Source organism: Telmatherina bonti, assembly GCF_933228915.1.
Source record: "Telmatherina bonti genome assembly, chromosome: 21".
Taxonomy (NCBI): Eukaryota; Metazoa; Chordata; class Actinopteri; order Atheriniformes; family Telmatherinidae; genus Telmatherina; species Telmatherina bonti.
In genome coordinates, this window is record NC_136630.1 from 21,923,867 (window position 1) to 21,935,776 (window position 11,910).

The 11,910-nt window shown below is 37.2% G+C and overlaps 1 protein-coding gene across 1 annotated transcript; it reads right to left on the reverse strand.

The window, feature by feature from the left end:
* Positions 1-1,647: 1,647 nt before the first annotated feature.
* Positions 1,648-3,366, reverse strand: csdc2a (cold shock domain containing C2, RNA binding a; the record flags this gene model as incomplete). The annotated part of the gene is made up of 3 exons (XM_079260414.1): positions 1,648-1,810; positions 2,937-3,059; positions 3,185-3,366. The coding sequence occupies 3 exons, from the start codon at positions 3,364-3,366 to the stop codon at positions 1,648-1,650; spliced, it is 468 nt and encodes a 155-aa protein (XP_079116540.1).
* Positions 3,367-11,910: the final 8,544 nt, after the last annotated feature.

Consider the following 11,910-nt stretch of genomic DNA (forward strand, 5'->3'; position numbering starts at 1 on the left):
TAGCTTAGCATAGCTTATTTAGCTTAGCTTAGTTTAGCTTAGCGGTTATCTTTGCGTTTAGGATCCTATAGAGATATATAAATGTATTATGGAAGGCAATTATTGTATGTTAAATTGTGTTTAGTGTTTAAAAGCACAACTTTTCTCATAGTGAACACTGCTGTAAAACATTCTGTCACTTTCTGTCTGAAACATGACTTGGCAGTCAGTATGTAGCTCTGTGATATGTTGATTTAGTACGTTTCAGACAAGTCATGAGCAGTGTTTTCTGTTGGAGAGAATATCTTTCTTTGCAGTTTGTTTTGAGCTTTGTAACACCAGCCTTTTTTCGAACATAAAAAGTCTATTTAACACAGAAGGAGAGAGGGGAAAAAAGTTATCAAGCTTTTCCCCTCTATCAATAACCTTTGCGCCAAGCTAAGCTAAGCTAACCATTGCTCCCCTTTACCACAGAGATATATTTTCTATAAGGATATCAACCAACTCATTCAACTTTTTAGAATGAGGAAAATAGCTTTGTGTCTCCAAAATGTCAAACTCTTTTAAGATTCACTTTAGTCTGATTACCCCGTTTGTGAACTGCTGTCTTTATTTTTGATCGTCCTCCTTTACATCATTTCAGATCTAGCTGCATCTGCAGTATTTATATAGATTATCACTCCATCCTCTGCCCCTTCCCTGCTCTTCTTCACCCTCTATACACTTATTTCCAAAACCCAAACCCTCTGGCCTGATATTCCAGCGGCAGGCCCACGCAACCTCCTTATACTATCTTTACCACCAAAATTTAAGACCATCATAGGAGCTGGCTACAAAAATACTGGATTTTTTTTTTTTTTTAGTAGACAAAATGCTGAAGTGCTACAATATCAAGAAATGTAGGGTTTTTCCACAGCTATGTAGGTCAAAATACCTGGAGAACATACTGAATTAGTGTTAAAACTGACTTGCCTCTGGAAATACCATCATTTGTTAGTGTTTACTGCCACATCAAACTACAAGCTTCCACAGCTTACTCTAAACAGTGCAAAAAGCTGGAACAGTTGCCTGACTACTGTCTCCATTCATCACTTTATAAACCAAAGTAAAGCATGGTTAAATGTATGTTTCAATCAGACTTCTTTTCAGATGACTTTTGGCAGTGAACTGGACCACACTCAGGTGCTTTCTCTTGTAGATAAACTTCATTTAAACCTTCAAGAGTCATCATGACTACACTGTTTACAGTTTGTTCTAAATGTATTTTGGCCTCTACTACATCCATGACTGTGATATCCCATTTTAACTAAGACATTATCTTCCTAACAACCACTGACATCCCAACTAATTCCCTCCAGGTCAAAGATTGCTAGCACCAAATCCAGAAATTCAACTTTCCAAACCCAACTTTTAACCTCTCAACTAAAATATCCAAACCTAAATAATAAAACCATGGCCTTCACAGGAAAACATTCAAACAAATACATTCAAAGATTAACTTCAACCCTAACTTTACCTAACCGATACCACGTCATCTTATAGTGTGACAACTCAGATCCCCTTCCTCTGTCCCAGACTTTGTCCCATCCCTTGTGCCCCCAAATCATAAAACCTCAAATTAAATCCAAATTCTTCTGTGCCTCTACAGCCGTGCTGCCTCTAACTGGCTTAGGAGCTGATGATTTGACCCGACCAAGTTTCATGCTTGGAGCCTGGATTCAGGTGGGTGATCACCACCTCGACTGCCTGGATCTTCTGGTTCTTGGGAGGGATGGGGCAAACCTTGTATGTGACCTCGTCTCCTTCCACAGGCACATACTCCCCATCAATGCTGTCGTGGAAACAAAATGATGTTAATATTAACAGGTAAAAGTACGTTTAAAATATGACTTGATCATTTTGTTGAGAATAACTTGATTTGTGAGATAGTTCAGCCTCAGAATACACTGTCCAGTGAGAAATAGCAGCCAGAAATAGATCTGGTACAGCATAAGTAATGAAGATGAGTTAAGTCAATTAGCTTATTGTTTTCTACTTAATGCCACTGCTTTCAAATTTGATTCACTTTAGGTGTAGTACCCACATTTAAGGTCTGCGATCCAACAAGTAAATAGGTAAAATTAGGTAAATACATAAATAGGTAAATAGGTAAATTACATCCATAACATCTCCATCATTATCTTTCAAAGCTTTTTATGACTGAACAATTATATCTTTGTTCATTTAAATGAAGGAACATAAATAATAACACATTATTTATGCTATTCAGACAGATTTAAGAACCTGTTTGGTCAAAAATGTGCGTCCATGTGTTTTATGCTTTTATTTTCTAATGTTTTAAAGGCTCCGTAAAGCCCTTTGCAACACCCTCTTGTTCACTTGTGCCACACTTACCCTGCCTTGTCCAATTTTTTGTAAGTTCAATATATTCTTGATAGTCTGAACAATTTTCTATACTACACAAACCCCATTGGGTTCTCCTGCATTAACCCTTTCATGCATAATGGCCCTAAAGCGGACACCTACTTACGAGCTTTTTTTCTTGCGTATTCATGAACGAGGATGGTATTTTTGTAAATAAATCACTTCAGTGGATGTTAGTAAGTCGTCCAATACGTTTCCATTCACCGGAGAATAAATAAATATATTATTTAATTGAACATAATGTTATTACGCAAGTTTGCCTTTGCAATAAAAAAAAGATACAGCTATATTTGATATAAACTTTAACTAACATAATTATGATTATATAATATTCTATAAATATTTTATAGACTACATTAAAATGAATCATAAATCATGATAAATTCTAAATATCACAAATAACCAAAAAAAAAGTATATATATCTGTAAAGATAAAATACTGTATTTTTTAAAAAAAACCATTGCATTGTTTTAATTAATTCGTGCATGAAAGGGTTAAGCCAAAGGACAAACTGCTCGGTGAGGTCACTTACTCAGAGATGTGAACAAAGATGTCTTCTCCTCCGTGGGAAGGACGTATGAATCCATGACCCTGAGACCTGGAGAAATTCTTACACACCCCTTTGAAAACAGGGCCTGTTCTGGCTCGTACTGTGCTGCAGAGACATAAACAGAAACAAGAAACAAGTAGCTAATCATAACCGTTATTTTAAGACTTATTTCACTGAAAATCTTGCAAAGAAGACAAGCTCTTCTGAACTTTCATTCTGTTTATACTCACGCTGAGTAGGTGCGGGTGCGTTTGGTAGGCAGTGGGCTGGGCAGCTCTCCAGGCTGCGGTGGTTTTCTTTCCCAAACACGGCTGCCTTCCCTCAGGAAAGGGAAGGAGAGCTGCAGGGGAGTCCTTGGGGAAGTCAGAGGCAGCGAAGGCTCCGTCGGCAAGGAGGAATCAGGGTCTGACATCTTATCTTGTTTCAAGTAGAATTATTTTCTCTTTTTTTCCTCTCTTAGGTTTCCTCAAGTGGTGCACAAAGAAAAAAAGGTGGAGGATTACACCTCCAGCATGGCGCAAGTGTTTTTGTAGGAAAGGAGTTCTGAGTGAAGCTCTTTATTATAAAGGAGTGAAGTAACTACAATCTGTAATGAAAGGAAAAAAAAGATAAGGTGAAGCCAAAAGTAAAATAAAGGCTCTGTTTAACTGATTTAAGGTGCTTTGTATCTAGTCACTGCGTATATGGTTCCTCCTAAATGACCTTAATATGTACAAGTTTCTAAAATGGAACAATCTTTAACAGAAACATATACCATGGAAATTATTTTTCGTCCTCACTGATCAAATTTCACTGTATTTGGCAAAGATGGGGAAACAAAGAAAAAAAGAAACCTGTAGCACTAAACGTCAAGACCAGCATCCAACTGGGCTACAGCAGTCCACCAGCACCTTCCTATGTCCTCTACTGTTTGATTTCATACTTGTGTTGTTCTTGATCTCTTATGTAAGTCGCTTTGGATAAAAGCTTCGGCTAAATGACTGTAGAATAGAATAGAATAGAATAGAATAGAATAGAATAGAATAGAAAAGCTGATAGGATAAACTTTTTAAGAGTTTCAACAACCAGCAGATTAAATGGTGGTAGGTGAGGGTGTCAACATTTGGTATAAAAGTGGCTCCACAAAAGATGTTTTTTTTTTTTTAAAAAGCTGGGTGATGGATAATACTGTGCCAAACTGTCAGTAACTCAATTTGTTGGAGAAAAAAGAAAGAAAAATGTATTTACAAGCTGTACAAAATATTAGTGCATGTCCTCTGAAGCATCAAGTACCACTGTATTCGAACCCCTGTGTTTCTTCATTTACCCACATTGGCTTTGAATCCTTTTGTTAAAACAGTCTGCTGCTGCTTCCAGAAGTGCTTTTTAAACCTGTGTGGCACAATGAACAAGCAATGTATTAACTCTGTACAGAAACCGTGTCAAATTCTCTGGACTTGAGCTCATCTCAGATGGACCAAAAGACAGTGGACACGTTTAAAGGAATTTGATTTTTAGTTGCTTTTGGGAAAGGAGATCTGTTTATATGTTCCAATAACCAGAAAAAACACTCAGGCTGGTTTAAGCACAGTGTACAAAAGTCTCTGTTTGTGACGGTATAGAGCAAACTCAGTCTCACAACGGCCACACTCCTGTAGTGTTTTTAATGTTTCCCTGCTCCAACACACCTGACTCAAATTAATAAGTCCTTTTGCAGAAATCCACAGGCTGTTGGACCAATTTATTTTGAGCCAGGTGTGTTGAAGCAGGGAAACACATAAAACCAGGAAGTCTGCAGTCCATGTGAGACTGAGTTGAATAACTCGTGTAGGGGTTAATCAGTGAACCATGATGCACCCCCATACCACCACATGCATATGCGTGAGGGTATCACTGATGCAAATATGTAGACTCACTACCTGCTATACTCCTTATTTTATTCAAAACTGCCAAAATTTTTCCTATCATAGATGTTAGAAACAATCCTCTGAGAGTTTGCTTCATAATTGACGTGATAGCATCACTTAGTAACCATAGATTTGTCAGCTGGACTTCCATAATGAAAATCTCTGGTTCCACCACATCTAATTCCTCTTGAGAAAACTGCAAACATCTCCAGTTTTCAATTAAAAGGTGTAAAGAAAGGAAATGTTATGTAACACAATGGTAGACATGTTCTAGCCCAACTTTTACGGCTGCTTTGCAGATACATCGAAGTTAGTGACTACTTTAGTGTATTAGTTATGTATTCTTACACCATCCATATTCAACCTGTCTACCATGTTTAATAAAGTTCAGCCTCATTATGTTTCCACAATCTTGCTGGGAGACAGATACAAATATGACTGAATGACACCCCTGCCTTATTTTGGATTAGCTTGAAAATATGTTGTTATAAGGCTAAAATAACAAATGTCTGTTTATTTAAATTAATTATCATGACTCACAAATCAGCTGTATGCTTGCCAACACTGAATAAAACATTACTGCCTCCTACCAATATGCTGACTAACATAGTGAGCTCCCAGGATGAAGTAGTACTGCTAACATAAAGCTTTTTTAGAATTAATTAGTTGTGCCTCTTTTAAACTTAATTTCAACAAGAAATTCACAAGACAACTGTGGACATGTCTGTCACCTAATTGATTTTTCCTCCTGCTGTAATTGTTTTAAAGTAGACCTGTTCTCAGTTTGTTGAAACTCAGCAAGGTCTGTAACAGCTGGAAGCTGAAGCCAGAAAAAGGAAACGGACAAAACAGCTGAAAAGGGTTTTTAAAGACGTCTAAATCTAGTGTCAAGAGCAATCTCCTCCTGGCTGTACTCATCACACCTAGAAAGAACAGTGTCCCACACAAGACCAACATTCATTGTGGTTTAGTTGAACATTAAGCTCTGAACTGTTTCTTACAGCTATTCCAGAGCTGAATGGGCTCAGACATCCTTTTGACTCAAACCCAATTATTTGGGTTTGGATGTTTGTGTCAAGACATACCTGGTGAAAAATACATACATGGCTACAAGTAGGCGCGTTAATAGGATCGTCAGCAGCCACCTATACATTCATTTTACATGCATTGAGGCCAAATGTCTGAACAAAGACTCATGAGAAGAGTGTGTGTGAGTGAATCCCATAAGGTCCATCCCATATCACACTCTCTGCCTCTTCCTGTCAGTCTAAATATAGTTTTGTGGTTGGATAGAGGCCACCTCTTAAGTGGACCACAGAGTTCAGACAGGAGACTTCCAGTCTGTATGCAAACCACTTATCAGACAGCAGGTTTTGTTGAACAAACATATCTAAGATGATCACTTGAGCACATATGCATTTGTTCAACTATAGATTCATACTGGCAAAATAAAGTTACTCTCAGTCTTCTGATAAATAAAACTTTTAATCTCTATAAAAGTAGGTTATTGTTTATGTCTATGTATAAGTAGGTTGCAGTATACCTGGAAAAAACCTGTTCAAGTGAAAACAAATAGCATTGAAGCGCATTTAGACAAATATGTGGGGGTTGATAAGTTGTCAACGACCAAATAAAAAATCTCTCTTTGCTGATTGACAGTTTAACTGTTGAGGTAGGTCCTCAGGTAAGTAGTAAGTTAAAAAAATTCAGGCTAATGTTGCTTATTTGCACAAGCTAAGGCTTTAACACCAATGTAAACACTGGTTACTTTGGGTTTTAAAACATATGCCTGCAGTTTTGTGAGACTTTACCAGGTGCATTATTTTTAATTAAATGTAATGATAAAGCTACCATGCTACTGATGCAGCTAATATCTTATTTAGCATGTTAGCATGCTACCATTGGGTATACACACAAAAAGTATTAACTAGATTAAAACTAAACTAGCCAATTTAATTCAATTTGGATGTATTTGGAGACTAAGACCAAGGCTAATCTTCTATCTGTGCCTGTTTGTTCATGTATAATGTAAAGTTAAACTGAACATAAAATTAAATGAACAAATAAATAAATAAAAAGGACCTAAGTTACCTTTTGATATTATTGTATGTTGAAGTATAAAAAAATGCGGAAAAAAAAGAGGTATAAAGAATATAAAATATGACTCAGATAGCTCATTTACATGTTTAGTATTTTATTTTGGAAAACTAAGATAATCGTTTAAATGTTCCATTGTTTAAAAAGAAAAACAAATACTGTACATGACTGTTGTGTGTGTGTGTGTGTGGGGGGGGGGGGGGGGTTTGGTTTACAAAAACCAATCATGTCGTCAAGAGCCACAATCCTGCAGGTTTTCCATGTATCCTGCTCCAACACACCTGACTCAAACTAATGAGTCATTGTGCAGAACTTCATAGGCTGTTGGATCCGTTTAAATGAAAGCCAGGTGTGTTGGAACGGGATACATAGAAAACCTGCAGGACAGCGGCTCTCGTGGACTAACTTTAGGCACCGCTGTGGTAGTGTCTCTTGTCAGGACTGTTTTGTTTTAGTTTCTGTCTCTTGGAGACATTTTAAAGTCTGTTCTGATTGGTCTAAAGTTGCAGGGCTGATGACTCAACTGGCTCCTCTGAGGTGAAACCTTCCTGGAGAGCAGGAGGGATAAAAAACTTGTAGCACAGTCGCGCAATTTATAGCAAACCTTCTGCCTGCACAGGCTTTAGCTGTACAATCTATCAAGGTACAATATTCGGTAAAGTAGTTCATTCCCCAACTTTTCCAGGTGATATGTTAGTGTTATTGGCAAATGACAGAAATTCCTCTGATATTAAGAGTATAAGTGCTACAATATAGTCTAGGCAGTTTATCATCTGTAATAATCAGGATTTTTCGTCACTTTGGGCAAACATAGCTGAAAATCACCGACAGGACAGAATAAACATGACATACCCAGTTTACCCAAGGACTTTCTAAAGCAAGATTTCTATTTTCCAAATACATTAAAGTTTGTGTGTTCATCCTTTAAGTTGTCTTTCCACTTAAAGATTAATTTTACACTTATTTCAGTCATGTGCAGGTTATCCTACACTTATTCTGCACATACTACACACCCAAAGTACTTACAGAACACAAAGTAATGCAAACAACTGTTTGCATTACTTTGACAAAGACTAGAAGATTTGTATTATAGATAATCAAATATATGTTGATTTCCAATTATGAGTAAGCATATTTTTGTGCATGAATAGAGTATGTATTACAGTAAACTGTTTATATGATACGATCTATTATGGTAAAGTACTGAATATAACATGAATGGACATGACATGCATGCATTTAGTATGTAAAAATGGATGTAAAGAGACGGATTTGAATACGTAAATAGCTTGTATTCCAGGATTGAACAGAAGTGCAGATGTGCTGTGTAACTTTTACAAGTTTTTGTTTTTTTGATGTTATAATTGTGCCAGACCTCAGGTAGAATAGCTGTAGCTTGCTACAGCTAATGGGGATCCTAAATAAACTAAACTAAACTAAACTAAACTGTGCTGCGTTTTCTGTGAAGCAACTTTTAAAAACTTTTCTTTAAACCTGCTTTTGCAAGTCGGTGGAAGCCCATCTGAGCCAGCATCTACCCTGATCAGCTGTTAGCTCAAATGAGAGCCAGACATTTCCCACCATCGCCTGAGGGAAGCATGAGCCATCTGGCACCAAATGTTTGGCAACTGTGTGCAGGTATGTCTCAACTTGTTAGAGCTTTTGTTTATATGTGCCAATTTAGCCACAAAGCAATATGCAAATATGGTGATGCAGATAAATAATAAAGTAGAAGCCTGACTGTCAGGAAGAGACTTTTTTTATTCTTATGCAAGGCCATGAAGGGCCCTGGCCTTCATAATGTTGTATGGACCATACAAAAGTAAACAGTTCACTTTTAGTTTATATTTTGAGAATAAAAAACCTGTTCAAACTGAGAGCAACTATTCAAATTCTTGGTCTTTGTTTACGAGCACTTAGAGGAAAGTATGCTGCAAATGGATAATGGGTGATGCTTTTAACCTCCAGGTATCAAATGCTGCTGGTGCTGATGCAAGGTGCACTGTTGACACACATGTAGCTGGAATAATTGAGGAACTGGACTGCTGAGCTGCTCTTTCATTAACCCACTTATCAGGCTTGTGAGTAGACCAGCAAACTGACTTTAATTAGTCTGTTGCGAATGTTTCACATTAGCTGCTGAAACATTTCATCAGGAGGGGTTCAGCTCTGGACAGGAGGAGGGGAAACAGCTTGTGGAGCTAGGAGAAGACAGACAAAAGGCCAAAAGCACCTCCCTGTGAAAGCAGGATACTGCGGCCATCTGCATCAGCATGAGAAACACGTCAACTCTGCTCCACTCACAAGCACCACAACTCGTCTTTATATTAGCCTTTTAAAGACGCAAATCGCCTGTCATGTGGTTTCATTTGTCTCTGTAGGGTTGGCGGGGTCTGAATAATTCAGTGGAGAATCAGAGCCCTTCAGGCGGGTTGTTTCCAGAACATTCTCACACTGTGGCAGCGGGAGACGAGGAGAGGATGCTCCTGATGCCAAAAAAAATGCGGAGCAAAAATCTCACCTCGTCGCGGAAAGATTCATGCGATAAAACATTTTCACTGCGGGGGGAAAAGCTCATAGTTGAGTCAAAAGGCTGGTATTTCATCACAATGCAACCATAAACCGACGCAGTATGTGTGGAGAGAATAAAAAAAAAGAAGCTCGGATGCGTAAAGGCTCCAAATCACGTCTAAAATCCCAGAGATAAGCGATGACTTACCGTGGCGGCGCCAATCGGGTCAGGCGGGAGATAGTTGCGCTTTCGGAGGCGAAATAAGATAATTATGTAATTAGATCCGGGTAAAGCTGCCGGGACATGTGCTGAATAAATCTGGGGATCTTGGTATGGATGCAGCGCACACAGGCGGGATAAGAAAGCAGCAAATGAAAAGGAGGCAGCAGGGATGGGGCGGGGGCGCTGGTGGGGGTGCAGGGGGTGCAAAACAACAGCGGGCTTCACCATACTACAGTCAATTCTTTGTTCTCCTCATGGATGGAAATATTTCTCAGTTTATCAGCCTGGGGAGCTTTAATTGCGTGATAAATGAACTGGGATTTTTGCATTTTATTTATTTACTTTTATTATCATTATTTGGTTTGTTTTTTATTCATCTATACTCCACATATAGAAATGTGAATGTACTCCTAAACGTGATCAGGGATTTAAAAAAAAACAAAAAACATTATTGATTAAACTTTTTTTAATTTCAACAATCATGTAAGAGAAATAAATGTTATTGTTAATTATGTGTAAAGTGATAAAGTCCTTTCACACATCACTCCTCTTTTTCATTCATTCTCTATGGGCCACTTCTGATGACGTCTTCTGTGGACATGAATGAATCGCCTGTGACATGCACCACATTGATGGTAGGGGTGGGAAAATCAAATCGAAGATCGGGATTTTTTTTATTCACAATTTTAAAATCGATTTTTTTTTTTTTGTTAATAAATCGATTTTTTTTCCAATTAAATAAAAAATAATCCATTATAACATTTTTGTCATTTTCATTATTTTTCTTGATCCTTTTACCTGTCTTCTTGGGCATTATAGCAGCAGAATGATGATCTAGATACTGTGTTGTTTTTTTCCTAAATGAAATTTAGAAAAATGACAAACAAAAAAAAAGTTTTATGCATTTTTTTTTCGTTTTAAATCTACAAAAATTAGCAATATGAAAGAATTGTGAGAATCGTAATTTAAAACGAATCAGCACCCAAAAAATCGGAGCAAAAGCATATCGTCACAGCCATAATTTATGGTTACCAAGACCCTTACTCAGTTTATATATAGGGTTAACTTTTTTAACAGCTTAAATATTGATATATTATATTCATCCTACCCAAAATGTTCATTTTAAATCAGTTTGTGTAAAATATAACTATCTGTAGTATTTTAAACACACACAATGTTAGATTGTGTCAGATCCTAATTCCTTCCCCTTTACAAAAACCAATCATGTCTGCTTTTTTTCTAAATGCAGGAACTCTGTCGTGCAGATAAATGCAAGTGACCGACAAGCTGTCCATCAATATTTGAAGAATTAATCCTCTTTCAGGATAAATATAGCCATCTTTTGAGTGGTGCTTTTTGTAGGCATAGATTTCAACAGCATGGTAAAGAATATGACTTCTTTTTTTTTTTTTCATTAGTTTTAAGCATATTAAAGCACTGCTTTGGGCATTAGGTTGATTTTTTGTGCTCTGTAACTAAACCAAGGCAATAATGGAAACTTTAAAAAAAAATAAAAATTTTTTTAAAGTTATATGCAGAAATGATCAAAGTAATCAAATGCCTAATTTCGAGGGAAAAAACGTTTTACTTTTTCTTCCACTTACCATTTGAGGGGAAATTACTGTGGGAGTTGACCACCCTGCCAAAATGAGATGTCTCTGACCCAGGACAGAGTTGTACCTTGTTCTTTAGACCGTGTAAAAAGTGATTCGAGTTTTGGGGAGGTTTTTTTTTTTTGTGTGTGTGTCAGTGTAAAAGTGAGAAAACAGTCAATTACATATCTTACTATATTTTGTGCAAAGTTTAATTTCCCTAATGTCAGTTTGTGTTCAAGCTTTCTGTTGGTGCCTTTTGTGTTTAACTTTTTGTGCCCAAATAATTATGATGAAAACAGTTTCTTTTTAGCATTTTGAAACCTCATGCCTTTGCTCAGTTTATTTTGCTTTATCTTACACTACAGTTGGCCCTGCCCTGCGATGGACTGGCGAGCTGTCCAGGGTGAACCCTGCCTTTCGCCCAAAGACTGCTGGAATAAGCTCCAGCTTCCCCAGACCTTTCATCGGAATAAGCTGTTAGGATATTAGATGAATGAATAACACTACATCTGCATTAATTCCATAAAAAAGTCAATTCAAGTTTTTCTTGTTTTTTTTGTTTTTTTTTTTACAAATGAAAACCTGCAGCAGAAGCTGCAATATAAAACAACAACTCAGAAATGAACAGAATTCTGCAAAGAATG